General features: G+C 40.3%; 1 protein-coding gene across 3 annotated transcripts in view; it reads right to left on the bottom strand.

Moving 5' to 3' along the window:
* Positions 1-17,357, bottom strand: part of WDR41 (WD repeat domain 41) — a 52,854-nt gene that overhangs the window by 14,870 nt on the left and 20,627 nt on the right. For all 3 annotated transcript variants that reach the window (XR_013221488.1, XM_077287116.1, XM_077287129.1), the window contains exons 4-11: positions 12,652-12,783; positions 11,130-11,192; positions 8,171-8,282; positions 7,008-7,070; positions 6,745-6,855; positions 4,179-4,363; positions 3,614-3,735; positions 1,612-1,700 (exon numbers count right to left, since the gene is read on the bottom strand). Coding sequence is in view for 2 of the 3 variants with exons in the window: in XM_077287116.1 (XP_077143231.1) it covers positions 1,612-1,700; positions 3,614-3,735; positions 4,179-4,363; positions 6,745-6,855; positions 7,008-7,070; positions 8,171-8,282; positions 11,130-11,192; positions 12,652-12,783 (877 nt within the window). In the remaining variant the exon portion in view is untranslated. The remainder of the gene's footprint in view (positions 1-1,611; positions 1,701-3,613; positions 3,736-4,178; positions 4,364-6,744; positions 6,856-7,007; positions 7,071-8,170; positions 8,283-11,129; positions 11,193-12,651; positions 12,784-17,357) is intronic.

Below are 17,357 nucleotides of genomic sequence, written 5' to 3'. Positions count from 1 at the left end.
GGAACAGGCTTAGGCTTCCTGTCACCCCATAGCAGCTGCGTGGTGTGCCGCTATTAGCGGCACCCCACTGGCTGGGGGCCCCTGGAGCAGCGGGGGCCCTAGGCAGCTGCTGGCCCTGTATGCAAGCAGGTGTCAGGGCCTGGGCCCACCGGAGAATCCTCCGATTCTCCAGTGGCCCAGTCCGACCCTGGCTGTATGGTGACCTACATGTTGCTACTGCTACATCTGAACATGCATCACCAAGCAGCAAAAAGAGGACTTGAATATCCACCAAAAAAATTGAAAAACCAGCAAAAAAAAGGCAGAGTTGTTTACCTGCCCAGGCCTCCAGACAAATGCACTAACAGGATGCAGTGGACCCACCTAGCACAGACGCAAAAATGCTGATGAGACAACCACTCACAGCCTGCGGTTGTTCGGCATATTAATGCACAAAAAAGGTCTGTATGCGGCGCTGTTCACACACAGGCGATGCAGAGCATCTGGCTTACAGCCTATTGGTGACGCCCATAATATTAGATTAGGCGGGCTGCCCAGTGCTATCCAAAATGCATCCTGTGTGAACAGACACCACAGGACTCGCAAGTGTGGGGACCCTTGACGTGAGTTGCGAGCTTGCATATTTTGGCCATAATATCAACTAATGCCTCACATATTTTTGTATGTGTTTTTTGCACATTATTTTTCAGGGTGCAGATGGGCCCAGTAGACTCTGTAATCTGTGCTGTATAATCCAATATCATCATACCGAAAACAATATCTAAACCATACTGCCTCCTATGGAATTATAAATAATCATGGCAAATACAAAGCCCCAAAAGACCAGATAACATAACGACCTGCTAAGGTTGGCATGGCATGCCTAAAATAAACACATAGGGTCTATATGGTCAAAAAGGTGTAAACTGGGGAACCCAAATCAAAAATTGTCAGAGTATGAGAAAAGAGGGTGCATGGTATATCTGCAAGGAAAGGAGAATGGAGGAGGCAATAGAGCAGATAAAGGATCCGTAAGAATGATAAACGTCCCAGGTCAATAGTAAGGCCCTATATAGACTATCACTGCCACTCACGTAAGTCCGAAGGGATATAGAAAAACCATCATAGTATATAACCAAGAACAACAAGGGTGTGAGGAAAAAGCCCCACGCGTATCGCTGTTACAACAGCTTCATCAGGGGAAGTGATTACATTATGTACTTCCCATGGTTGCTTTGTCCATTATAGAATAAGGGATGTCAGACTATTGTCTTTGACGTTGGTTGGACTGAATGGCGTATAAATATAACCAATGAATTTACATTTACACCCAACTTGCAACTTTAATATATACTTTTGGTATAAATTCCTCAAGAGTAACCTCTAAGCATGGCTTACTTCCAGTAGGCAGAAACTTGTCAGGGCCATGTGATGGACACCGCCGGTAGCTGTACTTTATGCAGCGGGATGTCAATCACATGGCCAGGACTGAGATGTCTTCAATATACAGTCCTGAAGAATACAAAGGTCATGAAAGCTTCTGCTTCTTCATCTACAGTATAACTATAGCTTGCCCATTAGTTAGATGCAGAACATTTAAGAGAATTGATCCATAAACGGTGTATACTTCACCTGCGGGAACAGACTCTGCCTGATACTGTGGTTTTGATCTTAAATCCCATATGCGAACACTGCCATCCTCCGAGCAAGATACCAACTGTCTGGAAGACGGAAAATTACACATACATTAAATATTATTCTGGCCTGAGATCAATAATAAGATTAATGTAAGAGCTCATCATAATGTTTCTCCAGCTGGTTATTTACTGTGCAATAGAACAACCAAAGACACACATAAAAGGGCTTTACCATGAACTAAATCTACAACCTATCCACAGAAGGAGATAAATGGGGGTCTCATACCTGGGACACACTCATTACTAGAGTCCTAATCCATGGTTCTTCTTCACTGTGGTCGGAGACTGGATGCAATGGCATAATAATGTGTGCACATTGCCGCTCCAGGCACTGTCCATTGCACTGACGGATAATGCGGTCAGTCCTTAGAATGGAGCAGCAGCGAGTCAGAGCATCCATGACACTCTCTGACTGCAGTAAGGAAAGGTGGGCGATTGGGACCCCGGTTCTAGTAATCCAAATTTACCCCACATTTGTCCTCTAATTCTGCTGTGAAAAGGTTAAAAGGTTATAAATGTATTGCAAAATCTCTAAGAAAGTTAACCTCAAAGTTGCAACTTAAAGAGACAAAACCGACTTTGAGGGATAATTTATGAATATACTACAACTTTTTCTGTAAGAGAAATCTCAATTTTACTCTTTTTCATAAATGAAATTTCCTATGTGTACACTTCTGGGAAAACAACATGGTCTGGAGCAGAACTTCTTTCTAATTCTTGATGAAGCACACCACATCTCACAAGTATCTCAGACACAACTGAGCTAAGTCCTACTGTTCTGGGAAGCATTGCTTGTGCCCCAGCGTAAAAGATTTATCACAGATGTGTCAGCTGGAAGCGACTCTCCAGAGCAAACCTACAGGAACTGGCAGGTGAAGAACAACGCACTTATATCTTTCTACTTGAGGCAGGAGGATTAGAAATGTGAGAAACTACACGTCACTCATCTAACTTAAAAGGAACCTGTCACCAGGATTTCCCAATATAAACTAAGGCCATCACCTTTAAGGCCACTTTTACAGCATTCTAGTAAGCTGTGTATATGTCCCCAATCCCCCTGCAAATCACCTAAAAGAACTTTTATAATCTCCCCATACATCGCGGTCCGGTCCGATAGGCGTAGTTGATCTTGCTTTGGTGCTTCCTCCTCTGCTTCATGGGGATTGCAATCCTACGTCATCCACACAGCATCCCTCACTGCACTCCTGCGCCGACAAACATCTATCTTCCCTGCTAAGGACAGAGCAAAGTCCTGTAGTGCCCATGTGCCGGATGAGGCCAAAAGAGCACCGATGACTTAGAAGTAAAACCGGCGCATGTGCATCATACGACCATGCTCTGCCATGAAGTACACCTGCACAGGAGCGTGATTGGGGGACACTGTGTGGATGACGTAGGATGCCTCATCCAGCTGAAGCCATGAAGTACACCTGCACAGGAGCGTGATTGGGGGACACTGTGTGGATGACGTAGGATGCCTCATCCAGCTGAAGCCATGAAGTACACCTGCACAGGAGCGTGATCGGGGGACACTGTGTGGATGACGTAGGATGCCTCATCCAGCTGAAGCAGAGAAAGAGGAGGATGATTGCGATGAGAGAGGAGGCACCAAAGCAAGACCAGCGATGCCCATGGGACTGGCCCACACAGTATCGGGGGACTATAAAAAGTATTTTTTGTATTATGCAGAAGGGATTGGAGACTTAAATAATACTTACTAGGATACTGTAAAAAAAGGCCTTAAAAGGTGGTGGCCGTAGATTATAGTAGAAAAACCTGGTGACAGGTTCCCTTTAATATTATAGTAATTTTTTAGTGAATTATTATTGCCATGAGTTTTCTGTTAAAGCCCAGAAGAAACATGCAAGAAGTTCAGAACTTAAGTCTATTGTGTTGTTCAATCAAAACATATAAAATTGACAAACAGGAATGGTTACCTGTTAGGTAGAGTTGCCATGTGCTGAATATCGGAGTCATGGGCATTCTTCTGATAAGCAATCACTCGCTTTGTCTGCAGGTTGTACACGTAAAGACTTCTACATACGGCCACATAGACACACTGGCGTGATAAAAAAACATCAATACGAATCTACTAAAATGTGTTCTTATATATTACAGTTCTGAACGCAATCATACTCCCAATAACGTTCCAACAGAGTGGTTGTCTGGGCTGCTAACTTACCAACAAATTTATTATATTAGGATGGCTTTTTTTTTTTTATAATGCAGAATTTTATAGCATGCCTCTCATGTTAAAGTAAAATAATATGTTTTTTTCCATAACTTCCCCAATGTTACAGTCTATCTATTTTCATAGTTTTTCCCTCTGTCTAGAGTGTTGATTATCAAACCGACAATATGCTGTAATCTGCTGCAAAGAACTGGTGATCAAACCTGTCAAAATCCATGTTAAATTTACAGCAGACTTTCCAGAAAGAAAATGGTTCACGTGAACACAGCTTGAAAAAAAAATGTAAAAAACACAGTTGATAGTCTTTGCACCTCTCCATCCGATGCGACGTACTGGATTGAGACCTCTTCTTGTAGCGGCAGCAGTTTATTCTCAGGAGGAACATCTTGGGGTGAGGCCACGTGGGAAAGATTCTTCTCATAAGCTTGAAGGGACCAGTCTAGTGCATCCCACACGATCAATTCGCCGGCGTGGGAGCCGCTTACAAACATGAACTCTAAAGTGTGTGCGAAACAATCACATGGGTTATTTCCATGAGACTTTACATAAAACCTTATAATTAGAAAACTCAGGATCATCATAGAAGATGAGACGCAATCCTGGGAAATCCTACCCTCGTTTCACTTAGATTATGACACTTTTATTTCGTCTGACACTTATCCTTGCCTGCAGAGCATCACCACCCTGGTAAGGTCAGGCTCTGTGCATACCGAGTCCAAGCCCTACATATCTACAAGGAGAAGCTCTCACGTATACAGTAGCATCTACCTGCCTCCATTCACCCAATGCCGTCTTGCCCTCCGAAAGGCTGGTATTCCTTTTTTTCCACCGCGCCCATACAGTGACATACAGTACATTGGTGCCTCATGGCAGAAGTTTACTTTAATCTACACTTTCTCCAATCAACGTACAATAAAAAGAATCACTGCGAAAAAGTTTCACAAAAAAACCCAAAACATTTTAAATATATAAAAGTTTATTTTCAAAGTGTCCCTTTAATTACAGCTAATCCGGGTCTCATTCCAATCTCCCTGATGATGTAAAGTTTTCATTTACCTGAAATGGATACTTCTGTGACTTTGCAAATGCCAGGAAAAACTTTACTATTAGTCACTAATCACCGTAATATCTTGCCACGGCTACTCTATATCACCTGAGGGATGTTACAATATAACGCGATCGCTCTCGTACGTTAATGGCTCGTCAATAAAATTTATGTTTTATTACTGCATAAATGTTTGCATAATATATTAACGTAATGTACTTACTCAGAAAATTATTACTCCACGCCAGCTCGAGCTGATGAAGTCGTTATTGCAGAAATATATTCTGGGCGACTATAAAATGGTCATTATTGGGCCCAGATTATATACGAGTGGGCTCCATGTTAGACTGATCACTGGGGCACACTGAGGCCTGTTTTGTAGGTAAAATAAATGTTCCCAAGTGCTTTAGTGATGTGGTAAAGCTTAGAAGCCACTCAAATATATTGGGCAAATGCATGAACAGCAATTCCTTTATGAATCAGAATGTACATTCCATGCAGCTGCTCCCTGGACACGGCAAGGGGAAAGCTGTATTTATTTTTATTTTTTTCTCATTTACTTCTTTTGCACAAGAAAATAACTTTTTTTTTCTTAAATACCGTAAACATTTTTTGCAGCATATTTAGAGGACGTAACTTTTCCATTTTCCTGAGTACTTAGTTATTATTGTTGGTGTTCAAAAAAAGGAAGAAAACGATCCACATGGCCGTATGGATAAAAAATATGTAACTTTATTTCACATGATTAAAAAAAAAGTTGTCCAGACAATTAAAAACCATTTTCCATTCTGACGTACGTTTGTGGAAGAAGCCCTTAGTCATAGAATGACATTTACCGCACAGTGAGGCTCTTCCCGCATTTTCTTTTTGTGCTTCTTCCATGTTGGTGTCCATATATCTTTTTGAACATCTCTCAGTTCATTTTATATGAGGCAGATTGAACATAGTGTGAATTCTGACGTTTTTCTTTATGCGGTTTTCACGGTGTTGGTTAAATAATTATATTGTTTTATTCTACTAGTCATTACGAACACAGTGATACCAGATGTGTCTTTTATATATTTGCTTTTTTATTACAATGAAGAACTTTTTATTTGGAAAAATGGGATTATATATAAATATTTTTTTTAAAAAAAAAACACTTAAAAAATATTGTAAAATTAAAAAAAAAAAATCAGTCCCACAAAAGGGACTTGAAAAACATGTGATCCTTTGATTGCACAGGTAATACACTGTACTGCATTGGTAGTGCAGTGCATTATCCAGATTATCACTGATAGGCTGCCTAATAGATTGTGCATGTGGCACAACCTGTTAGCCTTTGGTCTATGGCAGATTGGAGACCAGTGTTAGACCACTGATTGTCATATCAAAAATCAGCTGCCTGCAATCACACTGCGGGGAGCCAACGATGTGACAGAAAGAGCAATCTTGCTCAGTCAATCTCTTTACGTACTACAGTTGCTATTGGCTGTAGCATATAAGAGGTCAATTGAGCCAGTGCAGTGTGTCATGAGCTCTCATTCCCTGATGCAGTGTCTAACTAGCAGAAGAGAATAGTCTTAGGTTAGGGAGAACTGTGGGATCTTGATCCCAGCATGAAAATTCACTGCCTTTTCATATGCTAGTGGAAAGTGGCGTGACCATTAGGACATGAAAAGTCAGTGTTGTGTCAGGATGAGATTAAATAAATCCACCAGAAATGTCTAGTTTTAGAATGTAAAACCAACAGGTTTTAGTAAAGCAATGTAAGAGGACTTTCCTCTACTGTGCACTTACGCTTGCAAGTCATAGAGTAGATAAACAGCTTCTTTACAGTGTAGCATACGTACCGTTCACATTAGCAAGTGTTCGAATAACCTCTTGGTGAGCAGAAAGGCATTTAACTTCAGAAATGTCCCACATGTCGGACCCCGCAGCTCCAGGATTAAATTTAAAGACACCTTTAAGAGCAAACCCAGTAGATAAAAGCATGCACGCAAAAAAAGACACAAAAAAAGATATTAAATGGAATAATAAACTCCGTTAAACAGGACATACATTTATATAATTAAAGAACAGTGATCTTATTAAGCAATGAAAAATATGAACTCACGCAAATCTCTCCCAATTGCTGCAACCACACAGTTTTTAGGAAGTTCAACCAGTGCTGCAATGCCTTGAAAGAAAATCAGCACAATGTCATGTTTGTGTTAGAATACAAAAAAACAGCAATGCGATTAAATTACAAAGAAGGCACACAAACTATGTAACACAACAAGAGTAAAGTTAAAGGGGCTTTCCACTGCCACTCCTTAGGATGGATCATCTTGATGTAAAAGTTGCAGGAGAGGAACATCACAGCTAAGAACACAGGAGTGGCCACTCCGGGGGGCTGCAGATCAGCTCCGGGGGCTGCAGATCAGCTCCACACACTGTTACATCCAGTCACTGCCGGAGCTGGTAACAGCTGATTGGCGGGGGTGCCAGGTGGTGGACACAATATTGGTGATCTATCCTAAACATAGGTCATCAATATAATAGTATTATTTAAAGGGATTGTCTACTACTAACTACCAAAACTTCTACAGAGTCAGATGAATCTCACATTAATCGCTGTCGCAAGACATACAGGTGTAGGGACTCGAACATATGTTTCGAGCACAATGAAGACACTCGGTTAGCACCCCAGCACGCTCGGAAAACACCTTATCTGAGTAAATTCACTGATCACTAATCAGAATAAGTTTATCATCCCTTTTGAAAGATTAAGTTAACCCCGCTGTGGAACCATGAAAAAAAAAATCACTGCTTTGGTACCATGGGGTTTATATGACCCCATGGTTCCACAGCAGGGTTAATCTCATGCCCACCTATCCTGATTGACAGCTCCTCAGAGTCCCTCCTACTGCTGAAGGAATCCTGCACTGCTCAGTACAAGCTGCAGCCAGAATGAATGTATAATTCTGATTTTAATTTGAGCATTTTATGAGCCCTGCTATAGAATGAGAGAGCTCATGAGTCCGAGGGTATTTAGTCTCCGCACACCCAGCCTGACTGACAACTTTTCCCACAAAAATGAACACTATTCTGATTGGCTCCTCCTCCTCTACATCATCCTGCCGGCAGATTGGATACTATTTACAACTTGACAGGTTCCTTTTAAAATACATTTCGAAGCATGGCCATATGATATACCAATTGTCTATAATTCTTCCCAAGACTATGGAATTTTCAATCTTGTGATTATTGAGGACAACATCTATTTGTATAACTCACCTCCATCAGAAAAGCAACCAGTTTCACCCAGAACCTTAAAGTCATGACTCCACACACGAAGCTCGCCCCCGCCGGTGAGCCAGGCATCTAAGCTCTGAAGGACGGTTAGTGTCTGGTATAAATACAATGAAGATCATCAACAGATCAAAAAATAAACAGGATTGTAAAGAGTATGTAGACAGCTGCCTCACCAGAATATACAAATAGTAAAGAACGTACATCTCAGATCTGTGGTGTGCCGCAGCTGTACGTTATGCCCCCATGACAACACTTACCTGCATGTGCTCTGGCTTCCGCTAATGTAAACAGAAATATGAATCTAAATTTTGCATCCACATCAATGTTCATTCTTACTGTAATTATTTCTCTATAATAATTTTTCATGTAAACTTAATGCCCATTTTCATCATTTCACAATAGTCCTTCTTTAATATAATTTTTCAAGGAAAACTGGTCTTTAAATAGATTTTGGAGAGATTGTGGAAGACAGTTACCTGCCATACAAGTGTACAGCCCCTGCCAGGCCAAGTGCAAACAAAGAGCCAGCAGCTATAATACAATAATTATTTTATTTAGGAGCTATAGAAAACAATCAAGAAAGAGGCTTTTTATTTACCCTGAGCGATGCACTTGGCCATCACCGTCAACTTGGGAGTATAGCAGTAGCGTACATGCGTGATTAGTGGGGGCTCAGTGGACATACCCACCCCAATCTAGTAGTCATTACCTATCCTATGGATAGGTGCAAATGTTATGAACACTCTTTTTACCTATAGTTCTAGTTAAGTCAATGGATAAAATGTCACCACATCACTATGAAATTAGAAAAAGCAAACTGTGAAATATTTGGACAGTAACATAAGTTTTGGCATTTTAGCCGTTTACCAAAACATATTCAAGATACAGTTATATAATCAATATGGGCTGAGAGTGAAGACTCTCATAATTAATTTGAGGGTATTCATATCCTAATTGGAGTAAGGATTTAGGAATTACAGCTCTTTTATATGTAGCTGCCTCTTTTTCAAGGGACCAAAAGTAATTGGACAATTGTCCCCAGAGCTCTTTATTGGGCTGCATGGGCTTTTCCTTGCTTAATCCATCATCACTTAAACAGCTAAAGGTCTGGAACAGATTCCAGTTGTGGCATTTGCATTTGGAAGCAGTTGCTGTGAACACACAACATGTGGTCATAGGAGCTCTCAATGGAAAATAAACAGACCATCATTAGGCTGAAAAAAAAAATCAATTAAAGAGACAGAAGTAATGTTAGGAGTGGCCAAGTCAACAGATTGGTACATTCTGCAAAAAAAAAAAAAGAAGTGGAATATTCTTCAATGACCAAGTCAAGCACCAGATCTTAATCCCATCAATCAGCATTTAAAATGCTTAAGCCAAAACTTAAGGCAGAAAGACCCACAGACAAGCAACAACTGAAGTCAGCTGCAGTAAAGGCCTGGCAAACCATCTCAAAGGAGGAAACCGAGCATTTGGTGACGTCCATGACTTCCATACTTCAGGCTGCCTTTGCCTGCAAAGGATTCTTTACAAGGTATTAAAAAAGAACTTACTTTATTTATGATAAAAGTTAATTTGTCCAATTAGTTTTGAGCCCCTGATATAAGGAGGCTTTGTAAAAAAATGGTTGATGCAAATAATTTTTTGCCCAATGATGACAAAAGTATTGTCAGAGTGATAACTTTATTGACTAACCAGAAAATAATAAATGCTTGCAAGCTTTCAGACCATAGAGGCTCCATCTTCAGGCAGGATTACAAATGATTTTTCTGGCTACATGGCACTACAATATAATTTGTTATTGTACATGTAGAAAAATGGTTGCAATTCCTAGACTTTTCATAGGCTATTTTTGTTCAACCCTCGTTAATTATTCCTGAAAGTCTACACTTCATCTCAGTTGTTTCATGTTAAATCCAAAATAGTGGCAAGCAGCGCCCAAATCACGAAGATTCAGTCACTGTCCAAATATGTTTGGACATAATTGGTTTAAATAAACAAGTGCTGATTTTTGCTAATGACTCCATTTACTTACAATAAATATGTGGATGAAAAGAGAAGTGTAAGCTGCAACCAACCGGATGGTTGTGCCGTACTGTACCCTTTTCATCCACATGCTTTGCTGCGCTTCACCAGCAGAACTTGGCACCCACCAGTCACGAGGATCTTTAGGCAGCTTGTTTTCCGGAAAAATGGGACAAAAAAAGATTTCACCGATTGTGAAAAGTCAGAAATTGTTAAAGGCCTTACACGGGAAGGCAGCACACTTGAAACTGCAAAAATATTGGGGCGGGATCCCAGAACCTTCAAATGTTTTGATCAAAATAGTCAACAGGGTCACAAAAAAACGTGTTGAGAAAAAAAAGTTACATATTAACGGCCAAAGATGTAAGAAGAATCAAACGTGCTGCGACCAGGAAGCCATTTTCCTCCAGTGCTGTCATATTTCAAAACTACAACCTCACTGGAGGCCCAGAAGTACACGGTGTTCAGTGCTCAGAGACAAGGCTGAATTAAAGAAGACTGAAACCCGACCACCAGTGAACAAGACACAGAAGGAGAAACGTCAAGACTGGGCCAAGAAATATCTGGAGACAGACTATTGATGGACCAGGTGGATGGGCGCAAGCTGGATCACCAATGGGCACAGACCTCCACTTCTACTCAGACGCCAGCAACATGGAGGTGGTGAATTGTAATGGGCTGATATTAAAGATCAGGTATTTGGACAGTTTTAGGTTGAAGATAGACTTAAAATCTACTCCAAAATGTACTGCCAGTGTTTAGAAAACATTTTCTTAAAGCAGTGGTACAGGAAAAAGTCTGCATTTTGCAAGAAAACTGATTTTTGTGCCAGACAATATGCCATCACAGCATCTCGCAATAGACAAAGTCATGCACTAGTGTGTTGGAACCATACATATAGGGTTAGAGTTTATACCTTCACAGTAGAGAGGAAGTCTGAGGCTTTATGCACTTCCTGACCGCTTTCACAATCCCAAGCCTGACTTGAGCTATTAAGGAATAGTTAAGTATACGTTCTGGAAAAATTATTTCTAGTGACCCAGTCATTGTCAGCGTGTGGGGAGAAGTAGCTGGGGACACATCTGTACGACTAGTGCACAGGGAGGCTCAGTACCCAGGCTCACAGTGTTCCAGAGTCGAACATGGCTGTGATCACGGTTTGGGCAGCATGCATCACCTGTCAAGGTTACATTTAATTTTTTTTATTTTTTTTTTTATTTTAATAATCTCTTTTCCATTTCACTACCCATATTCACTAAATACAGAAATTTTGCCAAATTCACAATGGCCAACAGGCCTTAAACGAGACTCAAACTTACTGTTTGGCAAAGAAGACTTTTCAGCAGTCCCATTATCATTACAGACAGGATCACAATAACTGACAACACCTCTATATTCAGTAGATAACACAGGACCCACTATTCATAATAGAATCACTATCCCTGTACAATGACCAATCAGAGCATAAAAATACCACTATAGGGGTCAATGTCTATATGAAAGCTGAAGGCGTTCATGAATGCTCATAATATCCCTAGGACATGTCATAAATGTGCGATAGGTTGGGGCCCCACTTATCTTCGGATAGTGGCCCCCTGATCGCCTATTCCAGCTGGCGTCTGATCACCAGCGAGTGGCAGGTTAACAGTACACATGATTATATATATAATTTTTTATTATTATTATACATTTATATAGCTCCATTTATTCCATGGCGCTTTACATGTGAAAAGGGGCAAATATAGACAAGCACAATAAACATGAGCAAAAACAAGGCACTAACAGGTACAGAAGGAGAGAGGACCCTGCCCGTGAGGGCTCACAGTCTGCAGAGGATGGGTGAGGATACACTAGGGGAGGGTAGAGCTGGTCGTGCGGCGGTTCAGCAGACAGAGGATCACTGCAGGTTGTAGGCCTGTTGGGAGAGGTGGGTCCAGTGTGGGAGGGAGCTCATTGTACCCTTTTCCCTGAGGACCAGCAGTGATGTAACAATTGTGTGACCAGCACAGGTAATGATATACCTGGACCTGTGGTTCAGGCGATGTGGGGTGCGGTGGGGAGAAGTTGTATTTCCCACAGAAGTGAGGACTGTGAGTGGTTTCCCTAACAGTGTGCGGAGTACCCCGCGCAAAGGAGGACTGAACTGCCCGCCATCATTTTTGGTTTGTTTTATTCTTTCTTCTTTCAGCCAGAGGGCTGTGTTTCTATTTACACCGTGGTTTATACTGCACATACACACACACATATAGTGACATGGAAAATAAACATTCTTAAAAGTTTTAACAAAATAATTCTAACATAAAAATCTGATTTAAACAATAGACCAATGTTCTTATGACAGGTTCAGCTCTGAGCAGCTAATCCACATTGCTGCAATGTCATCTACAGGTGAGAAACGGACATTTCTGTGGTCTGCAGACACAACAATATAAGGATACAATGACGGTCCTATCAGCAGATGCGGTCAGCATTAGGTCAAGCCTTTCGATGTGTGTTTCATTGCTTGGAAACACAAGGATAGCCGTGATCTTCTGTGTGTGTCCATGAAGCTCAAATAGTACTTCACCAGTCTAGAAGAAAGAAGTTTGATGGGAGGCAAATGAAAAAATAATTTAGACCAGAGATTTTTTTAAAGAACCATTCAATTGATTTTTTAATTTCAATGAGTCCTCCAACTGCCGCTGCTTCACTTAATCTAGAACAGTTTTTCTTTTTCTTCTGTGCCCCAGCTTTCCAAAATTTTGCCCCTGGGTGATAAAGATGTACCGTACGTTTTCCCTTCAACCAAACTTGGTGAATAAAACAGAACTTTTATGAGGACATTTGCTTTTTTAAGACACTGGCCAATCAAAACACAGCCACACACACAGAGAAGTTTCTGTGGTACATGCCCAGAGGGTTGAAGGGAAAATTTTTGTGACATATTGTACTTTATGACAGTGGTAAAATGTATCCAATATGATCTAACTTTATTTGTGAAAATATATCGGAAATTTGGGGAAAATTTCCCAATTTTCAAGAGCAAAAGTTTGAAATTTTTAGGGACCGCAATACGTTTGAAGTGACTTTGAGGGGTCTATATGACAGAAAATAACCAGAATTGACACCATTCTAAAAACTGCACCCCTCAAAACCACATGAATTAAAGCAATATGGAAGGAAAAAAATGAAAATTATACTTTTTCCAACAATAATGTTCATTTAGTCCCAAATTTTGATTTTTTTTTACAAGGGTTACAGGGGCAAATGAACTATAAAATTTGTTGTGCATTTTCTCTTGAGAACGCCGATACCCCATATGAGGAAAAAAATTTCTGTTTGGGCGCACGGCAAGAAAGGTGCGCCATTTGACTTTTGAATGCAAAAATGGCTGGAATAGATAGCGGACGCCATGACGTGTTTGCAGAGCCCCCGTTGTGTCTGAACAGTGGAAACCCTGTACATAGACTTAATAGGTATCAAGTTTTTTAATTGATGATGGATATTCTGCATCATTTCACCGTTACCGATTTTGAACTCTTGCACGTGCATCACAGTCTGAAGCTTACTGATGCTACGTGCCTGCCCATACAATTGTGTACGCGACCCCTGTCTTCATGGCTGTAACTGACGTCACAAGGTATCCCTTGCTCTTCTGAGAGATACTACTCTGTTTGCAGGCAAAACACATGATAACACTTCCACACAGGTGAAGCACCAACCGTGCAATGTGCCTGCGCATACCTTTGTGTGTGCAGACGCTGTGTTCACCACCCTCACTGACCTCAAACGACGATTCATTCTCTGCCGCAATTGGGTATTATTTGCAGGCGCAATTACTAGCCTTTCTGTCTGTGGTGATGCGCCTGCGCCCCTATCACTTATGGAACCTTGTCTAGCTGTGCGCATGCAATTTTGCAAGCCTTTTCTTTGCCGACACGCTGTGCCCTTGATACTTTGACTTTTTTCCCTGGACTACTTGAGGACATCACATGGTTAGGCTTTTGCTCTCTCTTTCCAGTTTTGTTCAGTTTATTACTTTGGACTACCTCAGTGTGTACATTGGAGGAAGGGTGTTTTTCCTTACATGGACACACTCATGCTTGTATGTGAGCTTTTTGGCTTTTGAAATGTCTTTACTATGTATGTCTTTGTTGTATAAATATTTTTTGGTTTAGTATTGCTGGTGATGCTGACTACTTTACATGCTTCTTTTTTTCTTGCAATGTGCTTATTCTAAGTGTGTAGTTTTATCTTAGTAGTGCCCTCATCTTCTCCACGTAAACAGTGGAAACCCTCCAAAGTGACCTCATTTTGGAAAATATCTAGAGGTGTAGTGAGCACATTGAACCTACAGGTACTTCACAGAATTGTATAAAATTGAGCCTTGTTAATGAAAAATAACCAAAACTAGCCCCAAATATTTCATTTTTACAAGGGTAACAAGAGAAAACCATGCAATGTGTTGTGCGATTTCTCCTGTGTACACAGATACCCCATATGTGGTGAAAAACTACTGTTTGGGTGCACAGAAGGGCTCAAAAGGGAAGGAGAGCCATTTGGATTTTGGAACACCATTTTTGCTGGTATAGATTAAGGCTGCAATGTCACATTTGAAGAGCCACTGACATGTCAAAACAGCAGAAGCCCCCACAAGTGACCCCATTTTGAAAACTACAGCTCTTGTGGAATTTATCTAGGTGTATAGTGAACATTTTTAAACCTCAGGCGATTCACCGAATTGTATAACATTCGGCTGAGTAAACGGAAAATTAACATGTATTCCCCTAAAAAGTTGGTTTGGCCCAACATTTTTAATTTTCAGAAGATATAATAGGGGAAAACTAATGTTATAATTTGTTATGCAACTTCTCCTGAGTGCGCCAATACCCCATATGTGGTCAAAAGCTACCTTTGAGGCACAGTGGGAAGCTCAGAAGGGAAAGAGCGCCATACTAGAGTCCAGATTTTGCTGGAATGGTTTTAGGGTGCCATGTCACATTGGCAGAGCCCCTGAGGGGTCAGAAAAGCAGACTCCCCGTAAGTGACACCATTTTACAAGCTACATTACCCAATGACTTCATCTAGGGGTACAGTAAGCATGTTTACATAACGTGTGCCTCACAGAATTTTATAACATTCGACTGTGAAGAAAAATAATTACATTTTTACCACTAAAATGTTGTTTTAGCCCCAAACTACTAATTTTTATAAGAGCTAAAATGAAAAATGGACCTTTCAGTGTGCTGCGCAATTTCTCCTAAATGCGCCAATACCCTACATGTAGTCGGGAACTACTTTTCGGACACAGTACAAAGCTCAGAAGGGAAGCAGTCCCATATTGTAGTGCAGATTTTGTTGTTATAGTTTGCAGGTGCCATGACTCACTGGCAGAGCCCCAGAGGAGCCAGAACAGCAGAACACTCTGTAAGTGACCACATTTTACAAACTACGCCTCTCAATTAATTCATCTAAGGGTGCAGTGATCATATGGACACCACTGGTGTGTCACAGAATTTAATATCAATGGGCGGTGAAGAAAAAAATAATTACATTTTTACCACCAAAAAAAGTGTTTTAGCATTAGATTTGACATTTTCACAAGGGAAAATGGGTAAAAATGGCAGCAAAAATTTGTCAAAGAATTTCTGCTGAACATGGCAGTACTTCTTAGCCACACTGAGACTTGTAAGGGAAAGAGCGCTATTTGACTCTTGAAGAACAAATTTACAGAGCCCCTAAGTGTAAGCAGACCAGAATCCCCCTCAAGTGACCACATTTTGAAAATTACACCACTCTGGGAATTTAGTTACAGAGGTAGTGACAATTTTGACTCTATGGGTATTTTCCAGAAACAAGCAACAGTGGATGATGAGTGAAAATTGCAAATATGCTCATATGTTGTAGCTCGTGAGTTTCTGGATACATGACCCCATAAAATTATAAAGGCTCTTATCTTTACAGAAATGCCAAAAATGGATGCTAACTGTGATTTAGGCACACTATGGGTCTCAGAAGGGAAGGGGGCATTTGAATTTGGGAGCGCAGAAGTCGCTGTATTTTTTGTGGGGAGTGAGGAGCCATTTGGCTTTTCCAGAGCCTTTGTGCTACCAGTAGTATAGAAGCCCCCTATATTTCCATTAAGAGATGACAGGCTTGATTTTTTTTGTGGATTGAGTTGAAGCTTTTATTGAGAATTTTACATAACGTATTGGATCACATTTATCCTGGGCTCTACGCTGAGCACTTACATGGGGGTTTTCATTTAAATCTCCGAATGACATGATTCAGATGAAACCCCTAGGGATCCATACACTATAATGAGGCAGCAGAGTTACTCTGGACTCTGTCTGCTTCGGTTCAGCGTTTGTCTTCTTTTCAGACATACAAAAAACAGAGGTTGACAACACTCGTAGGCCAAACGGTGTCCACAGTGCCTCCATCAACACTTTGTAGTAAGTAATAAAAATGCCTTAAAACATTCTCTCTCTCATTATTCTGTCATTTGGCAATTATTAATAATTATGGTAATCCTATTTAATTTAAAACGGGAAAGGTTTATTTGGATTTCATGTCAGATATTGAGAAAAACATGCATGTGTCTTTTTATACAGTGTATGTAAACAACTTCGTTTCAACTGTATATATATTTTTTATGTTTTGCCGCTTTTACTCAATAAAAACTATTTTTTAGAAAAACAAATTGTTTTTGCATTGCTATATTCTGAGAGCTATAGCTTTTTTATTTCTCCACTGATGGAATTGTATGACGCTTGTTTTTTGCGACCAAAGATGACGTTTTCAGAAATACCATTTTTATTTACATTTGACTTTTTATCGCATTTATTCCACTTTTTGTTCTGCGGTATGATGAAAAAGCATAGTTTTTAATCCAGTTTTTAATTTTTTTTGTTTTACCATGTTCACTGAAGGGATTAACTAGTGTGACAATTTTATAGCTTGGGTCGTTACGAATGCAGCAAGACTGAGTAGGAGTATTTTTTTTTTTGTTTTTACATAAATATATGCAATTATTGGTTTAATTTTTTTTTTTCAGTTTTATTTAAAATATATATTTTTACAATTTTTTAAAACATTTTTTTTAATTACCGTATTATTTGGATTAGAAGACGGACTTTTCCCCCCCAAATTTAGGGGGAAAATG

The sequence above is a fragment of the Ranitomeya variabilis genome, chromosome 1 (assembly GCF_051348905.1).
Source record: "Ranitomeya variabilis isolate aRanVar5 chromosome 1, aRanVar5.hap1, whole genome shotgun sequence".
Lineage (NCBI taxonomy): Eukaryota > Metazoa > Chordata > Amphibia > Anura > Dendrobatidae > Ranitomeya > Ranitomeya variabilis.
This window is presented reverse-complemented; position numbering and strand designations above follow the sequence as displayed.